The sequence below is a fragment of the Lasiodiplodia theobromae genome, assembly GCF_012971845.1.
Source record: "Lasiodiplodia theobromae strain AM2As chromosome Unknown scaffold_27, whole genome shotgun sequence".
NCBI lineage: Eukaryota > Fungi > Ascomycota > Dothideomycetes > Botryosphaeriales > Botryosphaeriaceae > Lasiodiplodia > Lasiodiplodia theobromae.
The window spans coordinates 321,862-334,378 of NW_023336477.1; the positions used below are offsets into that span (position 1 = coordinate 321,862).

The 12,517-nt window shown below is 51.5% G+C and overlaps 3 protein-coding genes across 3 annotated transcripts; 1 reads left to right on the top strand and 2 right to left on the bottom strand.

Annotated features, from left to right (window-relative positions):
- Window positions 1-1,568: 1,568 nt before the first annotated feature.
- LTHEOB_8525 (Cation/H+ exchanger) lies at window positions 1,569-3,586 on the top strand (the record flags this gene model as incomplete). The annotated part of the gene is made up of 8 exons (XM_035518012.1): window positions 1,569-1,793; window positions 1,849-2,019; window positions 2,075-2,469; window positions 2,517-2,565; window positions 2,623-2,980; window positions 3,037-3,138; window positions 3,192-3,363; window positions 3,418-3,586. The coding sequence occupies 8 exons, from the start codon at window positions 1,569-1,571 to the stop codon at window positions 3,584-3,586; spliced, it is 1,641 nt and encodes a 546-aa protein (XP_035370231.1).
- A 523-nt stretch (window positions 3,587-4,109) lies between these two features.
- LTHEOB_8526 (Cytochrome P450) lies at window positions 4,110-5,871 on the bottom strand (the record flags this gene model as incomplete). The annotated part of the gene is made up of 4 exons (XM_035518013.1): window positions 4,110-4,883; window positions 4,970-5,322; window positions 5,374-5,760; window positions 5,865-5,871. 4 exons carry the CDS (start codon window positions 5,869-5,871, stop codon window positions 4,110-4,112), a joined length of 1,521 nt encoding a protein of 506 aa, XP_035370232.1.
- Window positions 5,872-8,679: 2,808 nt separating this feature from the next.
- Window positions 8,680-9,428, bottom strand: LTHEOB_8527 (uncharacterized protein; the record flags this gene model as incomplete). Its single annotated transcript, XM_035518014.1, has 3 exons — window positions 8,680-8,825; window positions 8,878-9,286; window positions 9,339-9,428. 3 exons carry the CDS (start codon window positions 9,426-9,428, stop codon window positions 8,680-8,682), a joined length of 645 nt encoding a protein of 214 aa, XP_035370233.1.
- Between the last annotated feature and the right edge of the window lie 3,089 nt (window positions 9,429-12,517).

The window sequence follows — 12,517 nt, forward strand, 5'->3', positions numbered from 1 at the left end:
CGTTGTTTTCTTGATAGATGCGCGCCAGCTCATTCTCGATTCCGCGAAGCTCAACGGGATCTTACCGAACGCGCCAGCTGCAACAGATCCAGCGCAAGTAACTAAACAAAGCCGCTGGATAAGCTCACTACCAGAGTTCCGGAACACATCGCACGGCGGGGATGCTGCTGACACGCCTTTCCGGATGGCTGCGGGTAATTCTCGCTGCCACAAATGAGTTGCGGTATTGCATGCATTTGAATGCTTGTGACTATCGAAGCATTGAATCGCACATCTTAATCTAAGCTTCCTGTCCGATGCGTTTCGCGGCGGTAACTGTTTCAGGTTTGCAGGTGGCGGATGGATTCGGCATATGGGACACGCCCGCGGCTTACCGGGCGAAAAGAAGCAACACCTTCCGGCATTTGCTCACTGATTGCTTTTAATCCAAGTTTCGGGGCCAAACACAGTGAAATAAATGATTCCAGCAAGCTCTCCATTGCTGGCCAGGTTTGTTGCCAGTCAGGTTTCAAATCTGGTGCTCGGTGTTCTTCGCCGCGTGGTCGGATTTGGAGTGGGCAAAGGCGCACAGGCGGGGGCTAAGCTTCGACCCCGGAAGGCTTTCGTCGACGTAAGCGGCGGAGCGTGCGGGTGCTGTCGTGTCTGGAGATCAGCGTGTCTTGAAGACAAAGCGAAATTTGGATGTTGGGGCGAGGGATGACGTGCTTGTATCCGAATCTGGAACGGGTTTCAGTTTCCCCGCTGTGCTTCGGAAGTTGCAACACCATGCCAAGAATCGCGATGATCGATGTATGAATGGGTCGATGTGGAGGCGTGTCCATCACGAGTAAGCGGGCGGCCTTGTTGATAAGAGAGAGGCTGTGCTTGTCTGGCCTGATATTTTTCTGTTGGGTAGGTGGATAATTTTCTCGTGAGGCAAATACAACTCAACGCACTTATGCACTTAAGGCGAGGTCAAGGAAAATGTTGAATACACTTCGCAAAAACATAAAAATGTGATGATGAATCCACAGATCCCCGTTGATTTTGCGGGAGTTGCGGAGAAGTGATGATAAGGCCCAGTGCTAAAATAGAGCCACGATCTTGGCTGAAGCTTGCGAAAAGCTTAAACTTCGCCGTGAATACCTCATCTGGGTTGTAGGCCCACTTAAGTAACTCGGTTCTTGATCTTCTGCCAATCATATCTTAGTTCGATACGATATTTGGTTATTGTGATGCAAGTTCGGCAGGGCGCGTTTCCGAATCCAGGGGAAGACGGAGATCCGGCGCTTGAAGTAGCAAGGCCCGATTTTTGGCTTATGAGCCCGGGGCTTAATCTGGGTGTTATTGCACCATTTCAACTGCTGAGGAAAAAGAAAGCTGTCTTGCTTATTATCCAAATAGACACAAATTTTCTCGCCCGTCGATTATTTTTTTCGCGTAGAGTCTCTTCCACTTCCTTAACTCTAGTTTATCGCTCGCTTCCTTCCACCTCTCCTTGATTTTCGTGCTCTCATTTTCTCGCTGGGCGAGCTTTCAGCTTTTATTCACTATTGTTCAACTGATTTCCGTCATTGCGTCTTGGTACCATGCCTGAACTCGAGCTTACCGGGGTGAACATCGTTCTTTCAACTGTCGGAGCTTTCTTCATTCTCTTTGGTGTAATATCATCCAAGCTTAAGAACACCTGGTACATTGGCGAAGCCCTTCCAGCTATGCTCATGGGCATACTACTGGGCCCAGTGGCAGCCAAGTTCATTGATTCGTCAAAGTGGGCATCTGCGGAGCCGGGACAACAGAAGGAAATTACCCACGTAAGTACCAGTTCACGCCCGGCTTGAAGAACCATCGGAGCTTATCAAAACTCAGAATGGCTGCAGAGTCGTCATCGGAATCCACCTGGTGATGGCGGGATTTCAGCTTCCGGCAAGGTTCCAGCTTCTCCGATGGAAGAGGTTGATTGGAATGCTGCCAGTGATGACCATCATGTGGCTTCTTACATCACTCTGCGTATTCATGATCATTCCAGACCTTACATGGGTAAGTGTATCCAAACAAAGATGCTCTCAGACGTCCTGTTGACCATTGCACACAGCTCAGTAGTCTCGTCATCGGCTCCTGCCTCGCGTGCACCGACCCCGTCCTATCTCAGGTTATTGCCAGGGGAGCTTTCGCTGAAAAATACATACCGCTTCACCTCCGGGAAGATCTTTCCTCTGAGGCGGGCGCAAACGACAGCTTTGCTTTTCCCTCCCTCATGCTGGCCACATTCCTGATCCGCCACGCAGCCGTGCCCGGGAGCGGCAAGGCAAACAGTGACGGAGAGGTGATAGAGAATGTAGAAAGGGTTGGTAGAATAGGCGGTGGCGTGGGTGTGGCGCTCAAAATGTGGTTTCTTGAGACGTGGCTATACACTGTGCTGTTGAGTATCGTTTATGGCGCCCTCGTTGGATATGCCAGTTGTCTGGTCCTCAGGCTGGCATTGAGAAGGTATGGCACAACTTTCTGGTAAGAGATGCAAGCATTAATAACAGCAGGGGTTGGATTGACACTGGAAATTTCTTCCTTTTCCCGACAGTAATAGGCGTAAGTGATCATCTTGTACTCCAGCACTCGTAGCTCTCCCTGACTGAGGCATACCAGCTCTTCGTCCTCGGCAGCGCTGAGGCTATTGGCACGGAGGATCTCCTTGCCTGCTTTGCGGCCGGAAACGCACTCAACTGGAACGGCCTTTACCAAGAAGAGTGCAGCAACAGGTGTGACGCTGTTAACCCAGCCATATCCTCTTTCCTCAACCTCGGCGCGTTTCTTTACCTCGGATCCGTCATGCCGTGGGATACTTTCAGTTCTCCGAACATCACATACCCACGTCTATTTGCACTAGGGTTTGCACTTTTGCTCTTCCGGAGAATCCCGGCTACTATGATTTCTTATACAGTGTTTCCGAAGCTGTATGCCAACGCTAGAGAAGCATTGGTTTTAGGACACTTGGGGCCACTCGGTAAGCCAACAACATATTGTCGTTATGCTTCACTGCTGATATCAAGCTTTCTGTAGGTGTTGGCGCAATATTTTTTGCGGAACACACGCGCGAACTCTTTCCCGAACTTGGCGAAGGTGACGAAGAAGAAACCAACCTCATTGCCGCTTTGACACCCAGTAAGCACAATTTTCAACCACATCCGTCATGTAAATTGCTGACAGAGTATTAGCCGTATACTGGATGGTGTTCTTCTCCATCGTTGTTCATGGGATCTCCGTTCCCATCATACACCTTGTATACAAATATCTCAGCGTGCCCACAATCCAAGAGGGCACTTCAGAGACCCTGCCATTCTCTCGGAGAGCATCACTTTCCGATAAGAACGTAGTTGAGCGCCGAGAGTCAGTGGAGGTTTTCAGTGATGAAAAGAAAATCAAAAACTTCTCATGGGCCAGGCAGTCGGATTTCAAAGAGACCATTGATCACGGTACACAAAGTCTAGACCTATCGGACCTCAAGGATGAAGCCTGGAAAGGGCATGAGAGCGTAATAGGCCCGTTTAGGTGGAGTGTTGAGCAAGAGTACTGCAGAGTCACCAGTGATCGGTGCAATACATTGGCATAAGGCGTTGGTGCAACACCCGGGAAGGCATAGAAAAAGAACGTGAAAATTAATAATAATGGCTTAATAGCCCCAAATGTGCCTTGTAGTCTTTTCCAGGTTGCACGGTTGGCCTCGCCTCAGTTTCAACTCACTGCTTCAAGAGATGACTCATGGTTTTGTCCCCAGTCCCCACACACGCTTGTGGTTCTACTTGAGAGCACCGCCATCAATCCATTTGTAGTGTACCTCGCGACAGGGCTACCCTCGCGATGCTGAGGCTACGTCCCTCGTACGCACGCTGCTGTGTCAAAGTGGCTGTGATCATCTCATCTCGGTCGGGGTAGGCGCGGGAACGGCGGTCGAGAGGGTCAGGAACCCAACGGCCATGAGAAAGCCGCTAAGCTTCATGGTTGGCGGTGGTGCTGATAGCAACCAAGAGCCGAGTTCTCAACGATATATATATACCTCTGCACTCGCGACCAATACGCCAGAACCGTCCTCTGCGGCCAGGGTCCTCCGACCCACAGCCCTCCCCAACACCCACCTACCGCTCCCTCCTCCTCAACACCACCCACAACGGCCTATTCGTCAACGTAAACGAATCCACACACCCCTCATCAAACGCCCTCATCCCTTCCTCGCCCCCCACCACCTCCACCACATCAAACCGCCCCACCACCGCCGCCACCACCGCCCGCATCTCCACGTACGCCAGCGCCTTCCCGGGGCACGTACACGCGCCCCGCGTAAACGGTATGAACGGCGCCGTCTCCGCCAGCAAGTCTCCCATGTCCTCGAAGCGCTCCGGCCGGAACGACCCCGCGTCGGACCCCCAGAACCGTGTGTCCCGGTGCAGCGCCCACGTCGGGACCGCGACGATGGTGTTGGCGGGGATGAAGACCGGTGTTCCTCCTCCTGCACTGCTGCTCTTGTCCCCGCCGGGTGGGGGTGGCACGGTTATCCCGCCCGCCGGCGTCTCGCGCGTCAGCCCCTCGCACGCCGGCGGCTTCAGGCGGAGCGTCTCGTTGAGCACGCAGTCGAGGTAGCGGACGGAGGCGAGCGAGCGCGGGGACGGCGCGTCGGCATCAGGCAGGGCGTCGAGCTGGGCGCGCAGCTTGCGCAGGCGGACGGGGTCGCGGAAGAGGTAGAAGAGGGCGTTGGTCATGGCGGACGCCGCCGTGTCGCTGCCGGCGAGGATGAGGAGGCTGGAGGTGTTTTTGAGGGCGAGTGGCGTTTGCGGGTGTTTGGTGGCGTCGGTCTGCGCGGCGAGGATGTGACTGGCGATGTCGGTGGGGGTGTCGTGGGTGGGGTTGAAGGTCTGTGGCTGGCGTTAGTCTTGGTGGTGGGGTGTCGCGTGGTGGGATGGCGGGTGGAGGCAGGTGGGGATGCGTGGTGGTGGGTTACCCGTTGCTTCATTTCCATGGCCGAGTTGCACCATTCGAAAAAAGTTTTGATTTCTCCGCCGCCGCCGGTCTGGCTAATCATCCGGAATAGCCAGGGGACGGCGCCGATGATGCCGAAGACTTTCATCGCGTCGTGAAGGACTTTGAGGGAGGTGGATCGGCCCTCCATTTTGACGGTGCCCTCGCCGCGTTGGAGCATGCCGAAGTCGACGTTGTAGGCTATGCGGCCCATGGCGTCGAATGAGAAGAAATTGACCCAGGAAGTCATGTCGATGGGCGTGCCGACACGTTCATCAAGAGCCTTGACGAAGTCATCAACGGTGCTCTGGACCCGGGATTCGTAGTCGGCGAGAGCTAACGAAAGTTAGAATAAATGCTTCCTTGAGGCGGTAGACGCGAAGGTACCTTTGCTGCTCAAGCCTCTGTCCAAAACTCTTCTCCTCTGGCTGTGGAGAGCAGGATCCCTTATGTTGAGTACATGTTTATCTTCTTCATTTCCCCGGATATGATCATACCACGGGCCACGTCTGCATTTTGTCTTGGGCCCGTACAGCAGAGGAATGGCCGAGGGATTCAAGATGGATATCTCTCGAGGTCCGACGCGGACGTAGTCGCCGTACTGTTCGTGCAGCTTCTCGACTTCGGTGAACAGCCGGATATTGCTCCTGAGCGCAATATATACGCGGTAGAAGGACGAAAGTGCACCCAGACGTGGTCCTGGGAAGTTCCGAATCGGTGAGAATACCAGACGGTAAATGCCCATACTCCCGAAGAAGCCAGCAAGAAAGCTCACTGCGAATGTGAGCACCCGCTGTGCTGCAATCCCGAAGCCATAACTCGGCGTGAGAGCGAGCAAAAGAAGAAGCAAAATTGAATTCCAAACGGCTAAAACGAACCAGCCATGATTGTCGAGTCGCAGGCCGAGACTGGATACATGCACGGCAGACCCAACTACTAGCGACGTTAGAGGTAATATGTATGCAGAATTTGTGTCAAATAAGGCGCTCATGGTTGCCAATCCAGAGTGTCGATTGGACAGAACGACGAATCGATGTAGTACATGTACAACTGGCTACTTATGCGGAGAATGAGGTGATGCAAAGTTTCTGCCTGGCATTGGCGAGAATAAGCGCTAATCCTCGTTTATTTTGTGGGGGCCATTTAGTGACAGGGATTTTGCTCCTTTATCAATGACATCCGGCTCGGCCGAGTCACACCCGTCCAACTCCGAGAAGCCAAGTCTATAAATCCAGCATTATTCCTTCTTACGCGTCAAAAGTCATATCTGGGAAAGGGAAGACAGTAAGGATGGAGTCACACAGGTATGTGAGTATTCAAGCGCCTCAATTCCAACAGAGTTCGTGGACCTTGGTTCGGATAGCTGATCAGTTCGGAAAAGCGCATGCTGAAAAACGTCTCTCTTTAGTAGTATTTTCAAGTCTACCGATATTCAATGCAAAAGGTTGACTTCAGATAAGAGCTCTATAGCTGATCGCCCTCCAAGATGATATCGGCATGAAACGAAAAGGTTCTAGCCCGCATTCAGTTTTACGCCGAGGTTGTTGGTACTTCTGCCCTTTCCGGAACTTTGTCATGCATCACCTAAATGTGTAGGAACGATTTGCGTTGAAATGATGGATGATTGAAAATCTCCGGGCAATTGCGGCGTGCGGAGGTTCTGATTAGCTGGCAGCCGCTGCAATCTTCAGTGACGTTCGCGCTTTGTGACAAATGCGTAAGTTGAGGTCTACCAGCCGAAAGACATGTTATGATGGCATTAGGTAGCGACACTAAAGAAAATGTTAGCCGTGCTGTCAGCATGCACGGCTGACATCGTGGCGCCGCTGTGCAATCAGCCAGCCTTGCGCGGCTGCCTACCCCACCTTCGTTTTCGCTCCTTCGCTCCTTATCGGGGTCCATTCGTGTTTTTAATGAGCTCGCCATGTCATTGGCCTCTATCTCAGTCATCGTAGCTCTGCATGCATACGAGCCGGGGTTGTTCACAGCCTTGGAGCACATTATATATTACTTCTGAAGGACAGCTGAAAACATGAATGTAGCTGCCACCGAGGTCTTAGCGGCTAAACTTCAATCTCTCTCCATCGTGTTTGCACTCCGCCTCCTACATCGCAGCACCAACAACGATTGCCCTCAATCGACCTATTATTCACGAAAAGGCATGAAAGGGTACACTAAGATCGCAGCCCTGATGGGAAATTATTCCGAGTCCCTTATGATACGCCAGTTCAATGAGCTGAATGTGCAAAACATACTATATCTCCAAGCGGAACTCGTGGGTTTGGAGCAGGATTACCGGGAGTTGGAGAAAGAAAATGACACATCAACTGATGCAGAAAAGGCGCGATTTTCACTTGATTGGTACACTTTGTCAACATCCAAAGAAGATGGCGAGGACAATGAGCAGTGGAGAACGGCTATGAAGATCCGCGAAAAACTTCAAGAATACAGTAGGCAAGCACTTCCGCAAAGCTTCTCCATCACACAACTAAATTGCTTCCAGATGATGCAGTCATTCGATATGCTCAAATATCAAACTTTCCTTCTCCCCGGCCACAAGAGCTTGGGAATTTGCAGGAATGGTTTACGAGGTCCAGAGTCGGCGCAGTTTATCTTTTGGGTAGGGACCGCAAGGTGTGGTCAGATGGGCAAGATCTTATGGCATTGAGCATTCCAGCACGGAACAATCCCATTGCCAGCTGGATAATCAATGCGTTGCCCACTTGGCATTCGTTGGTTGGTAAATGGTGGAAGGTAAGTCCGAATTGATTCATCGTTTCCGAAGGATACTCAAAGTGACGAACCAGGACTGTGAAGAAGCAACAACAACCGACTATGCACCCAACACTGTCTGCTACTCTGATAAGAAAGCGACTCGAGTGGCCGAACTTGTTGGTGCTATCATAGCTTCTCTCCTTCCTGTTCTCGCGATCGTCATTTTATATCTCGTGAAGTCAATGGCCAAAAGACTTGGCCTGGTTGTCCTCTTCACCTCCCTTTTCTCGGTATCTCTGTGGTTCATGACTGACGGAAGACTTCTCGAAGTATTTGCTGCCACATCCACGTAAGCTAATTCGACCTCTAACCCCCTTTCTGACAAAAACTGCTGACTTTTTTTCCTTGTCAATTTTAGTTTCTCCGCGGTGCAAGTTGTTTTCATCAGTACGAATACTACCTGAAGACCTTCTTCAATTTTATTTGATGACAGGTCCTGGGAGTAGGGTGATGTTATTGAAAGGGTTTAGGAGACTCAGTTCTACGTTGAAAGTTACTCTGAAAATGTTGTTCACTTGTTGTTTCTGCGAAAGGAATGTCATTGCTGAAATGGAAAATAAGCTTTCCTGCCCAAATGCGGCCCTTGTTGCCCAGTATGACAAAGGAAATAGATGCTCGAGACAACCAACTAAAGGCCAGCATGTAAAGAAAGATAAAAGCCCACGCCGAGTACGGGTACCCCAATAAAACCGTTATTGAGATCTACAAGGATCTGAGCCTCCTTCTTGTTCATATTGCTGATTGTCAATGGAACAAGGCACACTTGTTTCGCCGGCCGCATACCCGAAGAGTCGATCGTATGGCCAGGGATTAGTGTCTACGAGGCGATCTGCTTGTGTTTATGCCAGCACTCGCACGCACGACGTTACTTCCTGTATCACATTGCCCTTAAGGAAACCCGAGAAAGAAAGACGACAGCTACAAAGACGAAGCATTCGTCTCATGTATGCTGGCCTGCTTTCTCTTCTCACGCTCTTCAGCTTGCCTGGCCTGGCGGGCCTTCTCCAGGATATCTGCTTCTGATTCCTGCTTGGCTCTCAAAGCCTCTGCCTCCCTTTTCTCTTCTACAATGCCTACAGTCAGCAGTTGTCTGGGAATGTATGAACACTCGCTTACCTGGAGTCTCTTTCCTCTTCGTAAACCAACCAGCAAAGATATTCTTCGCGCCCCGGAACATCTTCTGGAAAAGTAGCCTGAAGTTTTGCTTGATGAAGCTGGCTCCGAAAACGAAATCGTACAGACTGTCCAGCTGGTCGCAGACCCAAACATCCCGCCGAAAGGTAAGCCCTTTGAGAGTGAAGACCATGTTGCGCACCACGCCCTGGAACGATACTTCATGCCCAGTGATGCTAGTCGTTCCGGGACACTTGACATCTCTGGTCACTGCGCTTTCTTGGTTCATCTCCCGGATCCATCGGAAAGAGCAGATTAGCGGGACCGCACACAAGCTGTCCTGTCTGCCAATTGCGGGAATCTGTGGTCCTCCACTTCTGTCGCGAACAAACATCTCCGTTGAAAAGAACTCCTGCTTAATGTCAAAAACGGACGTCGCAAGTATATAACGGCTATGCGTATACCCACCTCAACGGAATCCTCGCACGTATGTCTTTTTCCACGACGGCGGCCTCGTCGATGCCGTGGGAAGGCGTCCGGTTGGAAGTGCGCATAGTCGTGTGGACTCAGACTATAGGATCTGTTCCACTCTCTGTCTTCACAAAAGTAGTTGATGAACAAAGACTCATGGTGCGGGAACGAAGACGACCGGTGGGATGCCTCGGTCATTATTTCGTCTGGAGGAAGCTTGTGAGTTGAGAGCCATACTCGCCGTAAAGATTTGTGCTACAAACCGTACTCCTCAAGTTTCTTCCGTAAATCGTCAAGAATACGGCATCTGGCTCTTTGACCTAAGTCGTTCCTGCTTTGTCCTCCTATGTGTATGCCCTCATCGTGTTCATGTCCCAGCTCTTCCTCAAGCTCCCAGATTTCTCGCAGTAGTTTCAAGGGTACGCGGTAGTTTAGATGCCTGAAGCGACGGTAAATCGAGAAAAAAGGATCGCCAGGCGGAATCATGTCTAAGCGTGGATAGCCCTCCGAATGGTCCGCTGCGGGTCAGTTAGTGGAGCTGGATGTGTGTTCTCTCTCGGTAGTAGCATTGCTGAAGATAGATTGCTGGCCTTTTCCACTGGACGGCGACGCGTGGAGTACTGTACCTAGCAAGTTGGCCGGATAGGCGGAGACATCTGCGTCGTCCCACATCACAAGATTTCACCTCTGATAAAAGTGAAAGAACAAAGTACAGATTGAATCACGTGGCCGGACAGAAGACGCAGGGCCAGATGGAAACTGCGGTGTGGAGCGCTTATTATCTGCTGCGGTATTGATGAAATTTGTCTGACACGAAATATCGACGCGCAGTGGCCGGGCTATTGATTACCGCATGAGCAACAAGCAGGGCTTCTCGCCGAATGTAGACGAAAAGAGGTGGGCTTACGTTACATAACACGGTAGTGGAACGCCACTTGCTGACAGGCAAGGCTTTTTCGGTAATATAAACCAATCGGATGAAACCATTGATCATCCAAAACGCCCGAGTCCGATTTGCCTTGTCTGCCTTGCGGATATAGAGCACGTAGCTGCCTTCAGATTGGCTTGAAGCATAATCAAGCAGCCGTATTGCTTACTAGCGAATACCATATCGTGGAATATCCTACGTGTGTGACGCCCAGGTGGTGCACTCGTTACTCCTGTCTGGCACCGCGGTGTATCAGATGAGACCGGCTGGAAATAACGCAGTGCAATTTCAAATGAGCAGGCCCATTATATACACAACGAAGTAAGTATTGCACTTCCGGAGATGCTCAGATGAGGGCCATGCTCAACCTCCCATCTGCCCAACGTGTGTGTGAGGATGCTGTATGCTGACTCCTTCCCGCGGCCGCATAGGTTTCCGTTCTGGCGCTCAAGAGAGGTCATGTTAAGGATATGGAATAGCCCGAGGCCATAGCTTGTCAACGGAACCCCATCGAAGAAAATGGCCAGTGTCGAAATCGCCTTGCATTGCGGAGAAAAATTCTCACAGCACCAGCTGGAATGATACAGAACGGCGTGCTTTTAGAGCGATGAACGAAGCGTTGCAATTTTAATGCGAGCGGGTCAGATTGGTAGGCGCCAATGACGAGTCAAAGCCTCGGTGCCTCGTACTTACCCCGCCGAATGAACGTCGCACAACAGCAACAGAGAACGCCGATTAAGAACGAGCTTCTGGCTGACGTATCACGACGCGCAAAACTACTAGACAAGGGGGACACGTGCGGGCCCCTGTTCCCGCGTCAGATTTGCGCCTTGCGGGCTTGGAGCCTCAAGCTGCCGTAATGCGGAACAGACATCCGGCAACTCAAATTTATTGCTCACTGACACATCCAAACAACGCCTTCTCTCACACATCTGCCACCCAGTACGCATGCCCGTTGCGGTTTTCCAGCAACAAGGTGCACTAATGGAAACAGCGGCAACCAACGAAATACGATACACAACAAACATAGCGAAGATGAATTTCTTAGAGGGGCCGCTCCTCCGTATCGATCCCACTATCGATTCTCGGCGTACTATGGCAACCTCCGAATCACGGTGGGGAAATTGAACCCCAGGCCAGATTCGGATACAAGCACGTCATCTATCACACCAGCGTCCGGTAAATCTTGCTGCCCGTCATGATTCGTGTCGATCCTGAGACGCGACCCCTCTTGCAGATCACCTGCGGTCCGTGCTGTGCAGGCGGGGAAAAATATCGGCCCACCATTGCGAAGACTGCTGTGCAAGACAAACAGTAGAGTCGCGAAAAGACTCAGGAAAATGGGACCCCTGTCAGCTCTTTACTTCTATGGCCGCACACTTTTTTCCGCGCACGTTCCCACACCAGCGAGACATGAGTATCATGATGTAACCCGAACGGGATAGTGGTGGCCCGCGTTGCATGAACACGTCAATCAATGGGGATGCCCCACCACCCAACTGACAACAACGCAGGGCCCAAGCCCGAGTTAAGAAAAACTTCGCGGATGGGCACCTGGACCGTCCATCGACATAGTCCATCAAACCCCCCGGTCAGAAATTTCCGAAGTGCTGCACACACCTCGCAGAGAGCTCCCATCATGGCACCATTTGTTAGCTCGCCAGCAGGACTTCACGGATCTTATTACACGGGAACTCAAAACGGCCAGCGTCGTGTTCTACTACCCCCTCTAGAAGAAGCCGATTTTCGGAAATCGAAGGTTTCCGAGGATGAATCCGAGTCAGACCAAACAGACAGTTCTCGTTCGGGTCTTAATGAAGGTAGACAATCGGTAGATGAGAGCCTGGTGGCAGCCTTTGCGATGGATCTATACCGAGACATGGAACTTCACGGGAGCCTTGAAGGAGACCGTGAACGCGTGCTTAACCGTCTACACATTCTGTTGAAAGGCTTCTCGGTTCGCCTGCAAAACGCTCGGCTCTCTCCAGAACAGCAGAGCGCGGCGAAGTTTGTCAGACAACAGCAGGAGTAAGTAAAATAGGGCAGTGATGAAGAACAAAGGGATTTTCGGATGAAGCTGATCTCTAAATTTCCTCATTGTAGGGCTATCGCCCAGCAGGTGCGGAAGACCTACGCAAGCACTGCAATTCCAAGGGGGGATGCGCCAACAGATCGATCACATGATGGCATGAAGGTACTGGAGAAACCATCAATTTTGCCCGTGGGCGAGCCTTCAACACCACT